General features: G+C 34.1%; 1 protein-coding gene across 1 annotated transcript; it reads left to right on the top strand.

The window, feature by feature from the left end:
* The first annotated feature begins 4 nt into the window (after nt 1-4).
* Nucleotides 5-24,392, top strand: LOC123848933 (transmembrane protease serine 11G-like). Its single transcript, XM_045881792.1, has 10 exons — nt 5-72; nt 1,835-1,956; nt 3,266-3,384; nt 6,445-6,512; nt 7,106-7,266; nt 15,967-16,005; nt 16,881-17,052; nt 18,248-18,507; nt 21,981-22,123; nt 24,231-24,392. The coding sequence occupies exons 1-10, from the start codon at nt 5-7 to the stop codon at nt 24,390-24,392; spliced, it is 1,314 nt and encodes a 437-aa protein (XP_045737748.1).
* Nucleotides 24,393-24,898: the final 506 nt, after the last annotated feature.

The raw sequence follows: 24,898 nt of genomic DNA, 5'->3' as shown, positions 1-24,898 counted from the left end.
AAAGATGGGAGACTATGTCTTATTCATTTTTGAATCCCAAGCAGAAAGTGTTTGGCACACAGAAGAAACTTGGTAAGTGTTAACTGAATGAGTTCATGATTGCCCATGATCTTCTACTAATAAAGGTGGTGAATGTTTTCGTCAGCTCTTTCCTTGCCCCAGCAGGACCCCAGCTCTCCTAAAGATACTTCAGTTTGTAGATTTTAATACTCTTACCTTGCTACCAACCAAAGAGTGGCAAGCCAGAGTAACTTTAGATCCTTCCAGAAACACAGCAGAACTCAGAATTAGTGCTACCTGACTGAGATACTTATCAGAGCTCAGGTTGATGGTTCTGGGGTGAGGAAACTGCCTGTAGCTTCTTTGCCCAGATACAAGGATACAGAATTACCCCCACTTTTTCCAGATTGTTGATTCCAAAAGGCCCCCCTCAGTTGATATCTTCAATTATTTCGTGGGGGTCTACTTTCTATTTTACCACAACCAGCTACCAATCCAGAGAAGGTAATTCTTTCTCCTGCTTTTTCATGTATAATTTTAACAGAACAATAACTGGTACCTTTAGCTTTCAGAGCCATATTCTTGCCCAATTCTCCTGTGAATTAGATCTTCCCGGACAACTTATGCCAGTCTCATTCTAGCCTGCCTCAACTCTGTAATTGTTCAGATTTAGTCTTTAGGTTGTGGGCTCTGACTCTGGCATAGGGACAGAACTTTGTCACATTTCTCTGCCTCTACGTAGGTTTCCCAAATGTCAGTCATTTACATACAACTTTCATGCTTTTTGCCATATTTACATACTACTGGTACTATTATTGCCTTAGTATTTTTCTTTAAATTGATTCATTATTTACTCAAGTAAATATGGCCTTATCCAATATCATCTATTAAAAATCACAGGTCTGAAATCTTATAACATTATGAAATAGATATTCATCAAATACACCAGTGGCTCTCACACCATGAAGTTCCTGGGTCCAAAGCTCTGAGCTGTCACTATATATTTGTTCATTATATTGATGATCTCTTTTTTGGTTTACTTATTCTTTCTTCTTTAGAGTTCTATTTTCTTTTCTTTTCTTCAACCTGTCCTATTTTAGATGCTCTTCCTATGCATTACAGATTACTTGTTTTATAAATGGGGATTTTAGGATTAAGTATAGAGTTCTGAAAAAAGTCCCCAAAGCCCAAAACCTAGTTCCAACTCCCCCAACATCCAATTTTGAGGTTTTATCTTTATTATTGTTTTTTATTTGAGTATAGTTGACACATAATGGTATATTATTTCACATGTACAACTTAGTAATTTGACAAGTTTATACATTATGCTGTGTTCACCACAAGTATAGCTGCCACCTCTCCCCACTACATTGTTATTACCATATCATTGACTGTCTAACTCCAAGGTCTTAGTAATCACTCTGAACCTCTATTGGTTCATGCAGAATGAGAGAAGTGACCCAGAAGCCCTCATTCTTTGACGCTTTTTGGATCTGAAGCACATGAACCAAATATATGTTGTTAGTTCATTTACAAAGAAGAAAATATTTCAGAACACTAGCATGATGAACCAGGAAGTATATGAAGCAGTAGTCAACTGCAGTATAATTCTGACTTTTTAAAATTAAATATAAAGTCAAATGTCAATCAGTGATATTTTTCATTGACAGTATTTTTCTAACTTTTTATAGAACAATATATTCAGATGTTACCAAATGCAATATGGGCTAACCATGAATTCTAGAAAAAAACCATTCTATATCAAAACTATGCAAAACTAAGATTTTAGAATTTAAGTTCTGTTTCACTTTAATATACAACTCTCTCCCAAAAGGCCAGCAATACTGGGTAGAAGGACAAGTTCACTAAGACCATGGATGACAGCCCTTATTGTCGCAGCTGTTGTGTTGGTTCTAGCAATAATCGTCGGTCTCCTTGTTCATTTTTTGGCATTTGGTAAGAATATATCTCATTGTATTCTTTTGAAAGTTTGAAGATTTACTGGATTTATTTCAAAACCTAATATTTTGGAGTGTAATTTTCATTGCAACAATAATTTGTTTAAGTGTATGTAAGCTTTGCATAATGCAGTATTAATTTGCATAAACATATCTACATTTGGGAAATGATCATCCTTTATAAAAATTAATTCTAGCATTTAAAATTTGAACTGGTTCACATAATATTATCTCTTGAACAAGCAATACATCTTATGTTATTATATGGTTTAATAATATTTAATGTACTGAAAGTAAAATCATTATTTTAGTAGTAATTCTGACTTCAAGGTTAACTTATGAGAATATATTACATTCTATCATGATCTAATTAACAGCTTAAATTTATGAATTATCACTAACAGGTAATAATTTTGTCAGAAAACAACTGACAAGCACATGACTATGAGAACATGTAATATTAAAAATGGGTTAGAAATACTTGCAAATCATATATACAATAAAGGGTTAATATCCAAAATATAAAAAGAACTCAAATAACTCAATAACAAAAAGCCAAACAATCCAATTTAAGAATGGGCAGAAGACCTGAATAGATATTTTTCCAAAGAATGCATACAGATGGCCAATAGGCACATGAAAAGATGCTCAACATCACTCATCATCAGGGAAATACAAATCAAAACCACAATGAGATATTACCTCATACCTTTTGGCAAGGCTAGCATCAAAAAGAAAAAAAAATAACAAGTATTGGCAAGGATATGGAGAAAAGGGTAACCTTGTACACTGTTAGTGAGAGTATAAATTGGTACAGCCACTATGGACAACAGTATGGAAGTTTCTAAAAAAATTAAGAATAGATCTACCAGATGAGTCAGCTAATCTACTTCTGGGTATTTATCTGAAGAAAATAAAAACACTAATTTGAAAAGATATATGCACCCCCAAGTTCACTGCAGCATTATTTATAATAGCCAAAATACAAAAACAACCTAAGTGTCCATCTACGGACAAATAGCTAAAGAAGATATGATATATGTGTATATATATCACATATATACACATATATGGAGTATATACAAATATCAAACTATTATGTTATACACCTGAAACTAATATAATGTTATATACCAATTTTACTTAAAAAAAAAGGTTAGAGGGAAGTATTGGCCACAGCTATTGCATGTTTAATTCCCAGGAGTTCATCATTATAGGACTTTTTTGCATGTTATTCCTTTTACTGTGATATTTATACAACTCAAATGAACTAAAGAGAAACTATCCATTTTTGTTCTCCCTTCCAGATCAGAAATTTTACTATTACCAAACCTCCTTCCAGATCCCCAGTATTGAATATAATCCTGACTTTTCAGTTGAACACTCAAAAATGAAAAGAGACCTGAAACAAAAAGTCAATAATGAGGTAAGTCTGTCATCATTCCTACTCTGACAATACTATGGTGAAGAAAAAGGCTAAAATAAAGTTAGAGGTAAGTTGAGAACATATCAAATTGTACCTATGTTGCGGATGCCAGATAAAATACAGAATTCTCAGTTAAATTTTAATTTTAGGTCCTCCTGAAAACATATTTCATTCAACATTTTAAACATGCCTATACTAAAAATTATTCATTGTTTATCTGAAATTAAAACTTAACCATATTTTTGTTTGTTAATCCTGGCAACTCTAACCAACAGTATCTCAGGAAAATTGGAAGAATACTTTGGGCAAAGAATAATTGCACTGAAGACTGAATAATAGAAGCCCAACAGAAAGATTAAATAGCTCAAATACAAAAAGTAAAATTATTTGAGTTATCTGGAAACATAGCTCAATCATTTAGGCATAAACATTACCATGTATCACTTATTAAGCACCTAATGTGTGTCTGACCCTGATACATTTCCCACTAGGCAGCTTACACAAAACATTTATTCCTGAAAATATACCACGGAAACATACAGACAAGGTCTTCCACTGAAGACTTCAGCTGTGTATACAGCTTCTAGTGAGCCTAGCACTGACCAAAGATGACAGAGCATTCTTGCCAGGTTCAGAAATATTTCTTTATCCATTTCCAACCAAAATGAGCTGATGAAATGAGTTAAAGGATGCAACTGAGTGGGGTTGGCATGTCTTTTCAAAAATACATCTGAAGGAAATTTTGATATTGATCAGGGCAGGGTGATACTGAATTACAGACAGTCTAAGCTTTGAAGTCAGAACATCTAGATTCATATCCAAATTTTACTTCTTGACATTTTATGAGCTTTGGAAAAGCTACTTGAGCCCTCAGGGCTTCAACTACAAAATAGGATAATTTCACCTACCTCTCTGAGTTATTCTGAAGACTGGTTTATGTTGTGAATAAAAAGTATGAAAAATTATGCCTGAATAAACGTTAGCATCTGTTTCCTGTGCTCTCACAGAACTTTCATACACCTTTGCTAATGCGCTTACCACCTTGTTACATCATTATTATTTTGTATGTCTATGCCCCTCTGACTTCGTGAGGGGCTAAGTCTATTTATTCTTATATTTCTGGTGCCTGTAAAAGTGTCTGCTATATGGGAGGACTATAAAAATACACTTCAAGGAGAGGACTAGTAAATAAATGGTCAACTCACTAGAACTGGCTCTATCCTCTAGAGTATAATAGTGGCAACATAAAGAAGGAAAGTACAGTAATTTAGACCAGAAGTTGGCAATTTTTTTTTCTAAGACACCAGATAATAAGTATTTTCAGCTTTGCAGGCTGTGTGGTCTCTGCAACTATTCAAATCTGTCATTGTAGTGCAAAAGCAGCCATAGACAATACATCAACAGATGAGTATGGCTATGGTCCAATAAAACTTTATGGACACTGAAAGTAGAATTTTGTTAAATGTTTAGATGTCACAAAACATTCTTCTTCTGATTTTTTTCGACTATTAAAAAAATATGAAGGCCATTCTTAGATGATGGGCCAGACAAAAACAGTGGCTGTCTAGATCTGCCCTATAGGCTATAATTTGCTGACCCCTGATTTAGATTATAAATCACAGTCCTAGGAAATATTGTCCTAGAAGAAATGATTAAAACCAGTGCCTAAAATGAATTTTAGAAACTTCTTGTAGAGTTCAGTACTCTAAACTTTATATGCTCAATTGCCACGGATAATACATGGTTCACAAAGCTGTGATTTCAAAAGAAACAACAACAAAATGATGAAGTTGGAAAGAAAATGGAAGGAGGCAGGCAGAAAACTTATAATTATATATAAGACATATAAAGGTCTTATATATATAAGATATATATATAAAATATATATAAAATATATATAAATGAATGTAGAAAATCTGGAAATATACAACCAAAAATGTAAATAGGAAGTTCACTATGCAGTGATTTGGAAATGATTTTAATGCTATCCATTTTACTTTGCTCTATTGTTTGCTTTTTATAACTTTCTACAATGAACATGTATTTGTTTTGTCAAATAAATGTACACGTGTATATAAAACTATTTCCTTAAAAAACAAATTTCCCTTCATAATCAGAAGGAAAACACATGGTCATTCATTTTTTAATAATTGATTTTTCAATAAGCATGCTCACCAAACTATGCCATATGACATGGCACTTTACCAGAAAAAAATCAAATTAGTTGAGTGAAATGTATTTGTTCAACACATAACCAGTTTCAATTTGGGCAGCTCTTCTGATTTGTGAAACTAATTATTGAGATTTGGATTCACTTAAGGTTTGGCATGTGGTCAGTCCTTTTTCCAAGAAGCCAACTTGATGAATCAATGGTAATACACAGGTTTGTAAAACCACAGATTCTGTAATAAGTTGTGGTTTTGGTAAGAAATAATTTCTTCTAGGATCTTATCCTACAGAGAAATTATCCCATAAAGGAGGTCTAAAATGACATACGAATGCCACATATAGTTTTGTCTTATTCTAAGTAATCATTTCATGTATTTTTCTTGATAAGTATATTCTTTTTAAGGAAGTACCTAATAAATACACATTCTCCTCCTCTCCTCCAGTTACTACAGGATCAAAAGATGGCCTCAAGTGTTTCACTAAAGCCTACAAAAATGACCCTTCAATCACAGCCATGATGTTGATAACTAAGTTTGAATGATAATGGCTGATAATTCCATACACATCAAATTTTCAGAGAAATTCTGTCTCAGCACCTCCATCCCCATGTATATTTTATATTGGCTACTGAAATATCTAGCTTAATTCAACTCTTGATATATACCAGCCATCCCTGATCATGTGACAAGTTGTTCAAATATCAACATCTGATTATAGGGGTGACCTTTATGACAAGGGGATTATGTCCAAATGAGCTTTTTGAGGATAGTTGCAAACAAACTTAGAAGTAAAAGCTATTACTGCAGATTTTATACAGGCATTTTTGTGATATGCTGAAATGTGTGAATTATTTTAAAAAGGTCTACACTGTTGGTTTTTTTCTTTTCTCAGGTAGATAAGATATTTCGAAGATCCAGTTTAAATCATCATTACATCAAGTCTCATGTTGTTGACCTTAGGTAATCACAACTAATTAATTTTTATGATGAAAGGAAACTTTGTATTACTTAGTTATTTTTCATTGTTTGATTTGTGGACGGGATCTAAAAATCTTAGATTTATCAAGAGCAAAAATATTTTAATATTATTACATTTAATTGTTATTCCTTCTTTACAGAGTACCTGTAGGGAGAGAATTTCTCAGCTTGGGTAGTGATACAACATATTCTACTGGTTGTCCTCTTAAAGACTTCTGCATTTAGTTAAAGAATCTTAGAATCCTTGAATACTCCTCTGTTTTACTTACTTTACACACACATACACAGAGTTGATGGATTTAACAAGTGTTTTTTATGTATTTTGCCAGAAAAAAAATTATAGAACTCTTAAATACTCAGCTTTCTCTGAATATGATCAAGTTTTATAAGCAGGGGATAATTCGGTATTAACACCTATATGATACAGGAAGGAGGAAAATCCATGACAATAAAATATATAAAATATTTATGTTGTATTTTCTTGAAGATATAACTAATAGTTAAATACTAAAGTATAAAATAATCATAAGTATGGCTATTACTCACTCATTGATTCTGGTGTTTTTCTTTTTCAGGTCAAGTAATGATGGTTTGAAAACAGATGTATTGCTTAAGTTTCAGTTTGCTTCTAACAATGCAGACACGATAAAAAGGCAAGCTGACAACATTTTGCATCAGAAGCTGAAATCAAATGAAAGCTTCTTGAAGATAGATACTTCATTACCTTATCTTAAAGGCAAGAAATCCCATTTTACTTCCCTTGTTAGAGTTTATCATTTTAACGATCTTCTCATTTACAGAGAAAGCTTTATTTCACCATAAAATGAAACCACTTTTCATTTTTGTTTCTCATTTCTCACTTGATAATAAATCTCCACACAATCAACACCAAAGATTACCTTCCTTTGATTAGTATGGAAATAATTATGAAACAGAATTTGTATGATAACCCAAATATAATATTTCTTTTTTTTTTTTTTAAGAGATCTTGGTGGAGTTGTTTGTATTAATTAAGCATGTATGAGATAAAAACCTACACTGTAGTGCCTGGCTCTTTCTGTTCCAATACTCTCTCCAATCAGAATCCAGAATGTTAAGAGTGGTATGAACACAGAAATCATATGTGGGGCACAAACATGATTTAGCTCCTGTGAAAGGAGACACGTCATTTTTTTCTGACACTACCATGAGCCTTCCTAAAGCATCCAGGATAGGATTGGCCCAGGGCATGGAGGAGACAGAAGAAAAATGCCAGACCCTGATGATACCTGCCCTGGCATAAAGGCACAATGTCATTTGTCATTTGATATGTAATTTGCAAATAATTCTTACTAGTCTGAAATTTGCCTTTTCATCCCATAAACAGAGTCTTTCAGATAGGAAAAGTTTAAATTTGATGAGATTCAACCAATTGAACTCTAATTTTTATGGATCTGTTATTGGTAATAAATCTAATTCTTCTCCTAGTACTGGGTCCCTGACAATTATCTCCTATGTTCTTTTCTGTAAATTTTATAATTTTACATATTATACTTAGATTTTTTAACATTTAAACTTATTTCTATAAGTTTTATGGTTTCACATTACATTATGTCTTACATTAAAGCCTAAAATCCATTTTGAGCTCATTTTTGTATAAGCTGTGAGGTTTTTTGTCATTGTTCTGGTTGTTAATATATATTCAATTGCTCCAGCACTGTTTATTGGAAAGGCTGCCTACCTTCCACTGAATTACTTTTGCTCCTTTGTCAAATAGTAATTGGGCATTTTTGTGTGGACCTATTTTTGGGTTCTCCATTCTATTTCATTGATTTACGTGTCCATCCTTCCACCAGCATCATACTCTCTTGATTACTGCAGCTACATAGCAAGCTTAACAATAAGAAGAATGATTCTCCCACTTTATTCTTCTTTATCAAAATTATTTTAAATACTCTAGTTCCTTTCTAAATAAATTTTAGAATAATCTTGTCTATGTCTACAAAAAAACAGATTTTGATAGAAATTTTGCTAGATCTATAGATCAATTTGGGGAAAATTGACATCTTTACTATGTTGAGTATTTTTTTTTTTAGGTAAAATTCACATAATATAAAGTTAACCATTAACCATTTTAGAGTATACAATTTGGTGGCATTTAGTTCATAATGTTTTGCAACCATCACCTCTACCTAGTTTCAAGACATTTTTATGACCTCAAAGGAAATCCTATACCAATTAAAAAGGAAATCCTATACCAATTAAATAGTCACTCATTCTCCCTCACCCAGCCCCTGACAACCACCAATTAACTTTCTGTCTCTATGGATTTACCTATGCTAGATGTTTCACATAGATGGGACCATATAATATGTGACATTTGTGTCTGGCTTCTTTCACTTAGCGTATTATTTTCAGAGTTCATCCATGTTTTATGATGTATCAATACTTCATTATTTTTATGGCTGAATAATATTTCACTTTATAGATAATATTACATTTTGTTTACCTAATCATCAGGTGATGGACATTTGTGCTCTTTCCATTGTTTGTCTATTGTGAATAGTACTACTATAAATATTGGTGTATAGTATTTATTTGATTACTGTTGGATAGATACCTAGGAGTAGAATTGCTGGGCAATATGGTAACTCTATGTTTAACTTGTTAAGGAACTGTAAACTGTTTTCCACAGTAGCTGTATCATTTTACATTCTCACCAGCAATGTATAAGGGTTCTAATGTCTCCCAGTTCTCATCAACACTTGTTATTTTCCAATTTTTTTAATTGTGAGTATGTTAGGTTGGTGTGGTGGTGTGATAGGTGCCAAATTTTATTGAATACATTCTCTGTGTCAATTGACATAATCATATAACTTTTTTCTGTAGCTTGTTGATATGGTAGATCACACTAATTGATTTACAAATATTGAGCTATCCTTATATACCTGGAATAAATCCACTTCATCACTGTATTATTCTTTACATACATTGTTGGATTCAGTTGGTTAAAATTTTGTTGAGAATTTTGCATCAAATTCATGACAGATATGAGTATGTTTTCTTGTTTCTCTGGTTTCAATATCAGGATAATACTGGCCATATCAAATGAATTAGGAAATGCTCTCTTTTCTTATAATTTCTAGAAAGGATTGTGTAAAAGTGGTGTTAATTCTTTGAATGTTTTGCCAAAATCTCCAGTGAAGCCATCTGGGCCCAAGGTTTTGTTTTGTTTTGTTTTGTTTTGTTTTGTTTAAGCTTTTATTACAAATTCAATTTCTTTAATAGTAGGGCTATTCAGGTTATCTATATCATCTTTGCTGAGTTTTGGTAGTTTATGGTTTTCAAGGAATTTGTCCTTCTCTTTTAAATTGTCAAATTTATGAATGTAAACTTGTTCAAAGTATTCCTTACTTTTTTTCCAAGTTTTTGTGTGAACATTCATTTTAAATTCTTCTATGCATATACTCTCAGGTCAGTGTGGTAACCCTATGACTTTTTTTTAAATCAGTTTCAGGGGTAGAATTTAGTATTCATCAGTCACATATAACACCCAGTACTCATTACATCAAGTGCCCTTCTTAGTGCCCACCACACAATTATCCCTTCCCCTCCCCTACTTCCCCTCCAGCAACCTTGTTTGTTTCCTAGAGTTCAGTGTCTTTTATGGTTTGCCTCCCTCTCAATTTTCATCGTATTTTATTTTTCCTTCCCTTCCTCTATGTTCATCTGTTTTGTTTCTTAAATTCCACTTAAATTCTGACTTATTTTGCTTAGCATAATACCCTTTAGTTCCATCCATGTCATTGCAATTGGCAAGATTTCATTCTTTTTGATGGCTGAGTAATATCCCATTATATATACATGCTACATCTTTATGCAGGCTCTTTTGTGATATCCCCTCAGTTAATTCCTGATACTGCTGATTTGTGTCTTCTCTATTTTTATCTTTGTCAATCTTCCAAAATTTATCAATTCTATTTATTTTTTCTTACAACCAGTGCTTTTTGTCTCATTAATTTTTCTATATTATTTTTCTGTTTTTAATTTTGATGGAAATTTTGATCTTCCTTGATTTTTTTTCTTCACTATTTCCTTCCTCTTCCTTACTTTAGGCTTACTTTGCTCTTCTTTTTTTGTTTGTTTGTTTGTTTATTTGAGTTAGGAACTCAAGAATATTGATTTGAGATCATTTCTCTTTTCTAACATAAACATTTAGTGCTATAATTTCCCTCTCTGTAATGCTTTATCTGCATCCCATAATACTTGTTATGCTGTACTTTCATATTCACTCAATTCTGTGTAATTTTTTTTTTATTTTCTTTGGGAATTCTTCTTGGACCCATGTATTATTTAGTAGTCTGTTGTTTAATTCTCAAGTGTTTGGAGATTTTTCTCCTTACCTTTCTGTTACTGATTTCTAATTTGACCCCACTATGAACAGAGGACATATTCTGATTTCAATTCTTTTAAATATGACTCAGGATATGGTCTATTTTAATGAATGTTCCATGGGTATTTATAATATGCTTTCTGTTATTGTTGGGTGAAGTGTTTTATACACTTGATCTTAGCCAAAAGGCCGAGAAGCAATGGGTGGAGTGTTTTATAAATGTCAATTAGATCTTGTTGTTGATGGTGTTAATTCTATATCCTTGCTGACTTTCTGTCTAGTAATTACATCAATTATATCAGATGTTGAAGTCCCCAGCTATGATTGTGAATTTTTCTCTTCCTTCCTTCAGCTCTCTTAGTTATTGCTTGGTGTATTTTGAAGCTCTTTTATTTGTAAACATACATTTAAAATTGTTACATAGTCTTAGTAGATTGATCCTTTATCATTATGTAATGTCCCTCTGTGTACCCAGTAATTTTCTTTTCTCTGAAGCCCTTTTTATCTGATATTAATAGAGCCACTACTGCTTTTTTTTTTAGATTCATATTTGTAATATCTTTTTCCATCCTTTTACTTTTAATTTAGAAATTTCAGTGTAGAAAGAAAATAGCTGAGTCATGTCTTCCAAATTACACTCTGCCGTTCTCTTTTAATTGATGTACTTAAACCATTCACATATTAAATATTGACATGTTAGAGCTTAAGTCTTTCATTTTAATACTTGCTTTCTTTTGTGCTATTTCTTGTTCCTCTGTTCCTTTTTTTCCTCCCTCCCTGTGGGTAATATGAGCATTTGTTTTAGAGTTCCATTTTGATTTATTTGTAATGTTTTTGAGCTTATCACTATGTATAGCTGTCCTAGTGGCTATGCTAGGTATTAACATACACACACAATATCAGAGACTACTGGTGTCAAGATTATACCACTGCAAATGAAGTGTAGAAACTTTACTTCCATTTTGGTCTCTTTGCCCTCCCCATTTTTTTTTTTTTTTAAGATTTTATTTATTTATTTGAGAGAGAGAATGAGAGAAAGAGAGCACATGAGAAGGGGGAGGGTCAGAGGGAGAAGCAGGCTCCCTGCCGAGCAGGGAGCCCAATGTGGGACTCGATCCAGGGACTCCAGGATCATGACCTGAGCTGAAGGCAGTCGCTTAACCAACTGAGCCACCCAGGCGCCCTGCCCTCCCCATTTTTTAGATACATTTTTCTCTCTATATATTTTGCACATCAGAGTAATATTTCCTCTCTATATATTCTGCACATCAGATGGTGTTGCATCTTTTGTTTCAACCATAAAATATGTTTAAAGAAACCTATAAGGTGAAAAATAGTCTTTTATGTATATTTGTGTTTTTACACATTCTGTCTCTTTCCTTTCTGAGGGTACTAACCTTCTATTATCATTTGCTTTTTGTTTGGAGAGCTTCCTCTAGCCATTATCCAAGAGCAGGTCTTTTAGAAACTAAAATTCTTTTCATTTCCCTTCATCATAGAATACCTTTATTTCTTTTCTTTTTTTTTTAAGATTTTATTTATTTATTCATGAGAGACAGAGAGAGAGAGGCAGAGGGAGAAGCAGGCTCCCAAGGAACAGGGAGCCTGATGTGGGACTCGATCCCAGGACCCTGGGATCATGACCTGAGCCGAAGGCAGACGTTTAACCATCTGAGCCACCCAGGCGCCCCTACCTTTATTTCTAAATATAGTTTCAATGGATACAGGATTCATGGCTGATAGTTTTTTCTTTCAGAACTTGAAAAATGCTATGCCACTTCCTTTTGTCCTCCACGGTTTCAGATAAGAAAACTGCTGTTATTTGAATTGGTGTTACTTTATAAGTAATGTATCATTTTTCTGTTTTTGAGAATTTTTTCATTGTGTTTAGTTTTTAGTAAATTAATTATAATGGGTCTTGGTGTGGATTTGAGTTTTTCCTATTTGAGATTTTCTCAGCTTCTTGAATCTATACATCTCTGTCTTTAGCCAGTTTGGGGAGTTTCCAACCATTATTTCCTTGAATACTTTTTCAGTCTCACACTCTTTTTCTTCTTCTTCTGGAACTCTGATAATATTAATGTTAAATCTTTTGTTATTATCCCACAAATCTCAGAGGATTTGTTAACTTTTTTTCAATCTCTTTTCTCTCTGTTCTTCTGAGTAAATGCTATTTAATTTCATTTAAATTTACTGTGAACCTATTCCCCATCTCCACTCTATTATTAAGACCATCCAACAGGGTTTTATTATTATTATTATTAATTCTATTTTTCAGTCCTATAATTTTCCTTTTTTTTTGAAGTAGGCTCCATGCCCAGTGTGGAGCCCAAGATGAGGCTTAAACTCACAACCCTGAGATCAAGACCTGAGCTGAGATCAAGAGCTGGACGCTTAACCAACTGAGCCACCCAGGCACCCCTCTATTTGGTTTTTATAACTTCTATTCTTTGCTTAGATTTTCTATTTTTTCACTTATTTTAAGAGAATTTGTAGTTAACTGCTAAATTATTTTTCTGGCATCTGCTTTAAAATCCACATCAGATACTTCCAACATCTTATTCATCTCAGTATTGGTATCAGTTGGTTGTCTTTTCTCATGCAGATTGTGGTTTTCCTGGATTTTGGTATGGCAAGTAATTTTTGTATTCTAAACATTTTGGTTATTATGTTAGAAGACTCTTGATCCTATTTAATTCTTTTATTTTAGCAGGTAGTCCACTTATTTAGGTTTGGAGTGTAGATTCTCACCTACTTTCATTGTTTCAATAACAATTTAGTTTTCAGAGTCCTTGCAGTACTATTCTAGTCTTCTGGAGCTTCCTCTCAACCCCTGCTGCCAGCAACATATATAGGAGTAGAACAAGCTTCTCTAGGCTGCCTTGCATCCCTGGGCCATCCTTTGTGGAGGGGTGCAGTGGGCCTGAACCCATTTATGTCACTGGGTATATAAAGGTTGATGTTGTCCCTGTGAGTGTCATTCTATAAGCTGGTGCCCTGATTAGGAAGTGGGGTTTGGGAAGATCAAGGGCTTCTTGCTCTCACTACTGCTGGCAAAATGGATAGCCAGCCCTGTGTTGTGAAGCAGGAGGTTTGGGATCTTTACTAGGTCTTTGTTGTGCTTCTTCTTTCCCAGTATTTGGATGGAGAGAACAGACTATTCTTAGGATTTTTTGTCTATGCTTATTGATGGTTCCAGATTGTAGGCCTTTCTTGGTCTCCAGTCCAGAATATATGTGAGATGAACATAAAACTAGGAAACTCACCACATTGTCCTTAAAATACTGTAGTCTCTAGCCATTTTGCCTTCCTCCTTCCAGCTTTCAGAGTTCTTTTATTATTATCTGCTAGATAATTTTCAAGGTATTTGGTTGTATTTATAGGAGAAGAGCAGAAAAAATTGAGTCTACACAATCTTGTTCTAGAACTGGAGCTATTTAACTTTTATCCTGCAGGTGGAACATACCTACTAGATAATGTTAACATATGAGATATAACATCACCATGGAAGTTCATCAATAGTTTCTGCTGATAGAAATGAGCCTAGGCTAAAGTTATCTGTGAGGTAACCATAATTCCACCCCTCTCATTGATCCATAACCTACAGATGGTGACACTAGACTATAATTGACTTTACAGTGAAATGGTTGTAGGACAAGCTTTTTACCTTGAAAAGTATTTAAATCATGTCCTTAATAGTTTTGCCTCATATTATTGTGAGGATATAGCAGTGTTTGGGATTGTCCCTGGTATACAGGACTCAGTAAATTATTAGTTATCATTACTGTTCACTATTAATTCAGCAATTATTTTTTGAGAACTTATTTGTGCCAGGAACTAAATTACCTGTCCTCATGGAACATTTTAATTGGAATAAAAAAGATAATGGCCCACTAAACAAGTAAATAAACAAAGTAATATCAAGTAATACGAATTTCCATACAGAGAATAAAGAGTAGGAGGCTACTTTGATTTGTCATGGAAAGCCTCTTTCTGAGGAGAGGATTTTTAAGCTAAGATCTGAATGACAACAAGGAACCAACCATGAAAATGGTCAAGGGAAGAGCTTTTCTGGCAGAAGGGACAACTAGAATAAAGGCTGTAGGAATACCTTGGCACAGTCAAGAAACAGAAAGGCCAGGGTGGGCACTGAGTAGTGGCTGAAAGCAAAAACAGTTCAACATGACAACAAAGACATAAATAGGGACCATGTCATGCAGATCCAGGTAGGAAGTTTGGGGTTATTATAAAGATCAGGGAAGTCACTAGGGAATTGTTACTATTGGCAAAACCTAATTCTAAGGGATTTATTCTAATAAACATAGTAATAAACATAAGCATAGTTCCTGGCAGATGAACACAATGTTCCTCTTTAGAGTCTGACTGAAAGATTCATTAATTTGCAAGCTTACCAAAACTCTACACTGGTTTTCTTCTTAACAAAAACATGGATCTGGATTGCTTATTATACTATCTGGCATAAGGAATAATTCATATAATTTTGGGGAATAGTCATTGATCGTGCTTTCTTCTGTTTTAGTTTATGATAAAATGACTAACACATTTTAAGGATTCATTAGTACACTGGTGGATCTTTATTCCAGTTGGAGCCTTTGTGGAGATGTCAGGCATCTAAAATGCTTTGAGTGCTTTTACCATATCACTAATGTATGAAATGAGGACAGAAAGATATGGTGTCTACCATATAATAATACATATATCAAAGTAGTCCTAGATCCGCTTCTGCTTAACTTGCATTTTAATAAATTGGTATGGCTAAATTAATTAGATGTAGTCATCCTTCATGACAAACAATATCCTTCTCTATGCCAATGATTTTAAAATCATAAACCAGGATTTTCCTAGAGCCCACAAATAGTCAGAAGAAGGGTTTAATTTATATCCAGGCCTCTCTTTTTTGTAGGATTTTATTTTATTGCCTTTAAATTAAGAAATTCCTGAATAATTCAGTTCATCCCAACCAGAAACATTCATGTCATGTAGGCATAGTATTTTCAAATTATAGTTGTTCCATTGCTGAGCAATCATCTTATTTTTTTCCAGATATGAATGAAATACAAGCAGAGCACATTCTGAACAGCTGTAAGTCAAGACTATCACTACAATGTTTGCAAATCAAATGCTAAAACTCAAAATACTGCTAGAGTTTCTCTATCCTCATGTTTACTATTTCCCCAAAGTATATAATATCTCTGAATGGATTCATGACTTAACTCTATGTAAGGAGAAAATTACTACTAATAATTGGGAATGTCTATATGGGCTCCTTAGAAATAACTTGTTATTCCTCACAGAAAGTTTTACTGACAACTTCTTTAAACAATTCTCTATCATTTTATCATATTTATTTTTATTTGGCTCACTTTGTTAAAGTAGAAAATTTTGCTTAGAACTAAATGAGACCCATTAACTTTAATGCGTGAACTTTGACACTTAAGTTATAGTAGGGTAATGGTTATAATATTAGACAAGTATTTTAAGTGTACAAATGGCATTGTTCTGCAGTAAATAGTGTACACTTGACACTCAAAATTGTCAAATACCACTGGAATAAATTGCCATACAAGAAAATGACCTAGAAAGATATGAAAAAAACAAATCTTAAGCTGAAGTTGCTTTAAATGTACCAGGGAGGATATTAAATAGTTTATTTTTTTTAAGTTAATCCTTTTTCAATGTGAATAATCACTACTCTATTATATAATTTCAATTAACTTTTTAAAGGCAAGGCAAATCTATATATGTTTCCATCTTTAACTATGTGCCAAACAGGCCTACACATGTTTACAACTCTGGTTATAAATAACCATCCTATAGCTATACTTGTGAGCACAGCATAATGTCTAGAGAAGTTGCATCCCTATGGTATACAACTAAAAATAATGTAACATTGTGTGTCACCTAAAGTAAACAAACAAATAAAATATATAAATGACTATCTTATTTCCTCCTGACAGGTTGTGGAAGAGGGAGGGAGTTTCCGTCCATGGAAAGAATTGCTGATGGTTATCCCGCAAAAAAAGCCGATTGGCCATGGCAAGCCAGCCTGCAAATGGACGGCATCCATTTCTGTGGAGCTTCTTTGATCAGTGAGGAGTGGCTCCTGACTGCCGCTCACTGCTTTGACATGTAAGTCCTCAGTCTGTACCAACAGGATCACCAATTTCACTTTCTTTTCTCACCTTCATTTCCTATAATCCTCATCCCTTTTTCATTCTTTTTTTTTAAGATTTTTTATTTATTTATTTGAGAGCAAGAGTATGAGCGGGGGGGGGGCAGACTCCCCACCAGCAGGAGCCTGACATGGGCTCCATCCCATACCCCAAGACCCCCAGAACCCCGAGATCATGACCTGAGCCAAAGGCACATGCTTAACCGACTAAGCCAGCCAGGTGCCCCTACCCTTTTCATTCTTTTATGAGCATCTTAGTATCCCACTGGAACTCACGATTTTGAAGCAGGCTTAGGAACAAATGACAGTTACTAAAGAATAGTAGAAAAGTTAGAGACTCTTCATCTCCAGCTGAAAATATATTCTGGAGAATATATTTTCCTAACTTTAAGAACAAGCCAACGCTGTCAAAAGTTAAACACACTCAGCAGTTTTCCCAAGATATATTGTAGAATTTTTAAAAAACTCTGCTAATATAGTATCCCAACCCACAAACTTACATCAGATTATCCCACATGAATATCTTTAGTGCTGCACTTTTTTATCTTTTTTGAAGATTTAACATATGGGATATATGGAGATAATAAAGAGATAATAATAACTCTAGTGAAATTCATATAATTTGGGAAAATATTCCGGGTAAAATGTTAACTAAAAAGAAAGGATGAGAAAACAATATATAAGGTGTGGCTCCAGTATGATACCTCTCACTCTCCTTTTCCCTTCCCTCCCTCTCTTTTTCTCCCTCCATAGTTATACAGACATTTATATAACTGAATGCATATGAGAGTATACATGTGTGGATATGTACATATGTGGGTACATATGTCTAATTTTTATTTATAGTCTCTTCAACAAATCTGTATTACTTTTATAATCAAAAACAGCAATAATATTTTGTTCCCTTTAGAAAATACAAACTCCTCCTCAAGAGAAGTAATTTAAGCTACCTTAGAATGAGGTCATTTGTATCAGCTAGATGAAGCAAAGCAGTTCTGAGGGGAGAAGCCTCAAATAAGGTGGAAGACCCATCAACTATCACCTTAAACAATTTGCCCTTCTACCACCCCTATGTCCCATGCTGATTCAGAGTCCTGGGCAACTTTAGATCAGAAATGAATCAACTATAATCCTTTTAAATCTGTGATTCAGTTACAAAAACCCCAAACTCTGGATGGCTAGTTTTGGAACAACTCTCAGTCCTCCACTGATGAGAAGAAAGATACAATCAATTATCATTCATGAAAACTATGCTGCCCATAAGCACGACGATGACATCGCGGTGGTGAAGCTCTCTACCCCCGTTCTATTTTCCAATGATGTGGGCAGAGTCTGTCTCCCAAATGCTACTTTTGAAGTCTTGCCTTGGAGTCCAGTGTTTGTCACTGGATGGGGAGCATTAAAAGCTAACGGTGAGTATCACAGTAAAAAAAAAAAGCTAAGCAAAAAATGCAAACCCATTTTCCATTTGAATGGAGACATAAAATAAGATTCAAAATCACAATATTGAAAATGAGATGAAATCAAGATGTCCCATGAAAAATACCACGAAACAACACATAGAAAAACCCAGATATGGTGACTTATGGAAACTTTGGCTAGAACTATTACACAGCATCGATGTTTAATGCCTTCTTTATGGGCTACTTTGGAAACTAGTTATAACTTTCTTTTCAAAAATTATTCAAGCATATTTTTTTCACATCCCTTCTTTCTGTTGCTGTCTTCATATGCAGAGATTCTGCTTTGGCTGCATGAATCTTAAAGTATGTGATTTGTGATCAGTAATAATGATAAACTTATGTAATGTGTCATTACAGAAAACAGCCTTACACAAACATTTTAAATGGCACGCATGATGCTAAATATTAAATGGGGCCCTTCTGATCCATGTACTTATGGAGCAGTTTTTGAGCCTCAGGATCTATAAAGTTCACAAGTATAACATTTTACTACATTTAATAACACACAATAAACTGCAAAGATAGATCTTTAGATCCTGTTTTGTCTCCAGTTTCTACCTCTCTTAGGTGAAAATTTACATATAGTTTAATCTGCCTCTGAATTTCTGATTCTTGTTCCAGACTCTCGTTAAAAAGCTGTAGTCTTGGGGCGCCTGGGTGGCTCAGTCTTTAAGTGTCTACCTTCGGCTCAGGTCATGATCCCAGGGTCCTGGGATCGAGTCCCACATCGGGCTCCCTGCTCGGTGGGAAGCCTGCTTCTCCCTCTCCTAATCTCCCTGCTTGTGTTCCCTTCTCACTGTCTCTCTCTCTGTCGAAAAATAAATAAAATCTTTAAAAACAAACAAAAAAAAAAACAAAAAAAAAGTTGTAGTCTTATTTATGCATTTCCTCCAAGTATAGCTTTTATCTATTGAATCTTTGTCACTTCATTTTTAAAGAAATCTGCTTCCCTTCAATATGTATTTCAAAATTCTGACATTGGGTCCAGTTTGTTATACCGTCATTATAATCTGAGAATTCTTTTCCTCATCTCTGGGGGGTCTGCCTTGTTGTATAGGGAATGGTGATGAGTACAAAGGAGAATCAAATCCTTTGAGATTAGACAGGCCACTTACTGATTGGAGTAGAAATGGATACCATCTACCACTAGGGCAATACCAGTTACACTTCCTCTAGACCCTAATTAAACTTAACACCACCCACTCCCAGAGTAGTAGTTTGTGAGTGATTTAGGACTTCATCATGAATCATTCGATGCCCAATAGTGTACAGATTACTAAGCCTTGATCTGTTTACTCTAACAAGATGCATACTTTTCAGGAATAACATTATGAATTTATAAGACATCAGTCAAAAGTTAAGTATTAAATATTTGATTATGGCTTTCTCTGCACTTTGAAACTGAGACAAGGACTAAAATTTTCTACTCCTACCTGCCAAAATTTATCCAATTATGTCTAATTAGAAATCTTGAAACCAGACAGCTTGTAAAATGGAAACTTTTTATTCTGGATAATTTCTTCCTTGAATAGTTGATAGTGTAAAATAGCTTATTATATTGTTAAGCACTTGAATTGACTTTTTAAAAGTTGAGATTAAAGAACGATAATTTAAAATTTAAAACCTAGCATCCTAGACCAATTAACGTAAAATAAAACATAAATGTAGGCACACAGAAATTATAAGTAGTTGAAATACAGTTGATTAAAAGCCTAGGAATACCTATACATTTTAAATGTCACTTAGAACAAAAGAGATAGTACTGAATACTGCTGAAGCAGCTACACAAATAGTCTAGATTATTCTAAAAATTTGTATAAAGAACAGATGGTGAACAGACTCTCTCCCTGGGAGCATTTCAAGGAGAATCAGAAATGAAGAGAAAATGGTCATATAATGACCCTCTCATGCTTAAAAATGGTGAAGAAATTCACTAGACCTTAGATAACTTTAATGACTGTAGAGGATTTAGGCTTAATTTCTCAGCAAGATGGTCAATCCTAGGTAAGTGAATTTACTAGTGTTAATATAGAGGATTAGATTTATTTATAGTTAGTGACAAAATCCCTAGAAACCTAGATTTTTCTCTTATAAAAGCTCTAGCACTCACCAGCCATCATTAACATTGAAGTGCAGCTTTGTACCTGGAGGGTTTTAAATATGTGATCCTGAACTCTACAGTTCACTCCAATAGCTTCCATCGACTGAAATCTGAATATGGAACAAAGCACTAGCACAACTGATTACATTAATTATTTTCTAACCCTCACAATAAACATGTGAGATAGGTATCATTTTCTCATTTTACAGGTGAGTAAAATGATGGTTAGTAAGATTAAATAACTTGCACAAGGCTAAATAGCACATAAATTGTGCAGTGTTCAAACTCATATGTGCTGAGCCTTTAGCACAGAATTACCCTGACTAGTTGAACAAACTGACAGCCCTTCCCTCCTTCCTTGTCCGAATTGTCTTTGAACCAGTTGTAAACAGAGTACCCATCTTTATGTGAAAGACTAATATAGTCTTTAAAATAAAAGCTGTTACACTTGGTGTTATATGCAACTAATGAATCATTGAACACTACACTAAAAACTAATGATGTACTATATATTGGCTAATTGAATTTAAATTTAAAAAAAAAGAAAAAAGAAATAAAATAAAAGCTGTTAAAAGGTAATGAGGAGAACACAATGACTAAAACTGTACAATGCACAATGAAATAGTACTTTTCATATAACAAAACAATAAATGTGTGGGTCATTAATAAAACATGATCTATTTCTTATCTTGGTATTTGTTACTTATCCTGGAATTAGTTTTGGATAGCCATTTAAGATCAAAATAGACATGGTCTTTCTGATGAAGCAATAGCATTCCATTTATTCAGCATTAAAATTACCTTCTAATAGTACAACCTGGCTCTAGACTGCTCTTCCTAAAGGATTCTCAATTCCCAGTATAGCTGTGCCCTTTTTAGAGTGATGTGGCAGATTTCCAGGTAAGGTAAGGTGAACTATCACAGATTATCCAAGGTGGTGAGAAATGCCCTGGGCTTAAATGTAATGTTATTCTCCATTTAGCTATGTGATCATAGCAAGACTCATAACTGGGTAAGCTTTGGTTTTCCCATCTGAAAAAGAGAATATTCATATCTTTGTTGGTTATGGCAAAGATTAAGTAAGATAGTGGAAGTGAATGTGCTAAGAATGGTACTTAGCACATAGAAGACACATAAAAAATAGAATTTGAACCCGAGCACAGAGTCATAAGCACAGAGTTAACTTCAAGACATATGTCATAAGCAGAGTCAACTTCAAGACATACATTTTGTCACTGATCCATCCTTTGAAAGATACAACAATTAACTATTATAAGCAACAATGTGAAATTCTTCATCTATTAATTTTTTCCTTTTTTAGGTCCCTTTCCCAATACTCTGCGACAAGTTGAAGTAGAGATCATAAGTAATGATATATGTAATCAAGTTAATGTATATGGTGGTGCCGTATCATCAGGAATGATATGTGCTGGATTCTTAATGGGAAAACTAGATGCTTGTGAGGTAAGAATAGACTCAAATCCACAAAAATGAATTTGTTGAATAAGGGTGGCCGTACGGGACCATAGACCAGTGTCATTTCATATGACTCCATAAAATTAAGTTGTGGAGGAGAGAGGAGAGTGTAAAAAGAGGGATTGGGAGAACTATAAGAAATACTCCTCATTTAACACCCTCTTATTATCCAGAACCATTTGTAAAAAATGACCATCCGTTGCAAATTAGAACTTTAATTAAAGAAAAAAAACCTGGAAGTGCTTAGTAGAAACCAAGCCAGAAAGCCACACAATCATTGCTTCAAGTCACAATGATAGCCAATTACATATCTAGTCCCTACTACCTGTAAGGCGCATGGAATGAGGTCTGCAGATACCTCCATGGCCAACAGAGCATCATCCTACCAGTGCTTAACACTTTGACCTTTAGCAGTATACATTCAGATAGAATTACACTATTAAGAAAAAAATATATTTATCTACACTAGTTCATATTAAAGTGTTACCTCACAAATTATATCTAAAAACTAATTAAATAAATAGCATTTCCCCAAACCATACAAAACTTTAAGTATTAAGCATTTAAGGGGAATATCAGTTTTAAAGTCAGGCCACTTAAAAGGCTAAAAATAAGTAACTAAAATAATAAAGACTTTGACATGGGTCCAACAGTTTAGCAATTCTTAAAGAATTAGGAAGCATTTGAGAATTTGACACATGCATCTGTTTTCCTAAATGTGAAGGTGGCATTATTGATCTGCCTTTGGCTGTCTGGAATGTGATATAATAAACATTCATTCACTTATTCATTCAGGGTTTTTTGTGGGGTTTTTTTGGTTTGTTTTTTGTCAATTGCAAGGTAATGTTACAAGTACTGAAGGAAACATAAATCAAAAAAAAAAAAAACCTACACTGAATGCATATGAATTTACAATCTAATAATATAGCACACAAGTAACAAAAAGAATAAAAACCTAGGATTTGGCTACATATTCTAGAATATAAGATCTCCTTCCACTCACTTTACTTCCTGAGGAGAAGCAGAAACAAGAGGGTGGTCCACAATACAACTGGATCACATGACTTTTGAGCAGGAACATAAAGCTGTATAAGAGCAGATGTTCTCTTCCATTGGTCCATGCGCCCTTGCTTCCTTCCCCAGTAGCAAAGTAAAATACTGAGGACCTAAATTAAGATGTGGTCCAACAGGAAAGGAGCTGAGGAGCATGGCTTTTAGTAGACCAGAGTTTTCATACTCTGTCCACTGAGCCCTAAAGGGTACTGAGAAGCGTGGAAAGATAAGGGAAGGGAGCTAAAGGCACAAGACTGTAGGACCCCAGGCCTGCTTCAAACGGGATCATTTTTCTTATAAAATAAGTCTATAAGGGGCTTCCAGATAATGCTTCATTTGAATGAATAGGTTCATTGTTAAAAGATTTTTAAAATCATTTGTCTACAGCTTAGGTTAAAGATATTAGGGAAGTCCTCAAGATTCATACATTTGAAACCAGTTCATGAGGTCTAGGGATTAAGTCTTGATTTGGAAATAAAAGCCTGTCTGTAATAAATAATGCACGTTTGCCTGGAGTGTCCTTCACATTATATTTCTCCTCTTAAACCTATTACTACACAACAATATAACATCCAGGACAGTTGCCTATCAACTGGTGTGAATGGAACAAGATGCAATTCAAATTCAAAGCAAGTGATTATATCTAGCTAACAGGACAGGTTTCATGGAGGTGACATATAGTTGAGCCTTGAGGTCATCAATCATGTAAGAATTGTATGCCTGGACTTAGGTTCAGTTTGTGCTTCCTATTTAGAAAGAGCAAAACTAAAAACTACACAAGATAAAACTGAAACCTTAGCTTTATTCACACTGCCTTCCAAATGAAGACATTAACACAGATAAGCAGAAGTAGTAAAATAAAAAGAGATAATAAGTAATAAACTCTACTGTTACATTAATACTAATGGTAAGTAAAAATAGAATTCATTTTGCATACCTTGATTTAAAATATTAATTTAGTAGTCATTCACATGCTCATTAACTTGCATTTTTGACTCCCCTTCATTTATTTTACTGACAATGTACATTTCTTCTTCTCCAGGGTGATTCTGGAGGACCTCTGGTTATAGCACGTGATAGAAACATCTGGTATCTTATTGGAATAGTAAGCTGGGGAATAGACTGTGGAAAAAAAAATAAGCCTGGAATTTACACCAAAGTGACTCGTTATCGGGACTGGATTAAATCTAAAACCAACATCTAATGCAACAATCACCTCTTCATGCAAAATGTAAATGTAGTCTCTAGCAAATTGTGTTTAGTATGTGTTTCCATGTATATCGTCATTGAGTTCACGATGCAAATAAGCGTGATCTGACAACATTCCTCCTAAACATGAGGAAGGCCGACTTTCCTTTACATCATCTGAAGTGTTTTGCTAACCATGAGCATACAAGATACTGTCAACTCCACAAAGATCTGCCATTGCTGCTAAGTGTCTCTCATCATTTCCTTGCTCATCTTTCTGTTCCTACTACAGACTTCTCATTTTAGAATAATCCCGTTTAATCTGAAAAGTATTAACTGGCTAAGCATTCTCTATTCTTTTCCCTGACAGGGCATGTTGCCCTTCCCTAACTCCACAGTTTCTATCTTCTTCACTAAATAATCCTCATTAAGAATCTGTAGGCTCATGGTTCTAGACAAATCAAGGTAATTCGTTTGAGCTAATGCTAATACAAATGATGGAGAAGCTCTAGATGTGAAAGT

This window comes from Mirounga angustirostris, unplaced genomic scaffold (assembly GCF_029215605.1).
Source record: "Mirounga angustirostris isolate CCGP_5_RB_7025 unplaced genomic scaffold, mMirAng1.0.hap1 SCAF_2, whole genome shotgun sequence".
NCBI classification, from domain to species: domain Eukaryota; kingdom Metazoa; phylum Chordata; class Mammalia; order Carnivora; family Phocidae; genus Mirounga; species Mirounga angustirostris.
The sequence above is the reverse complement of the archived record's forward strand: the minus strand, read 5'-3'. Positions and strand labels throughout refer to the sequence as shown.

Coding starts and splice junctions, on each gene's coding strand:
- LOC123848933 (XM_045881792.1), top strand. CDS start 5: ATGGGAGACTATGTCTTATTCATTTTTGAATCCCAAGCAGAAAGTGTT. Junction 3,385..6,444: donor AACAAAAAGTCAATAATGAG/GTAAGTCTGTCA, acceptor TTCTTTTCTCAG/GTAGATAAGATATTTCGAAG. Junction 22,124..24,230: donor GAAAACTAGATGCTTGTGAG/GTAAGAATAGAC, acceptor CTTCTTCTCCAG/GGTGATTCTGGAGGACCTCT.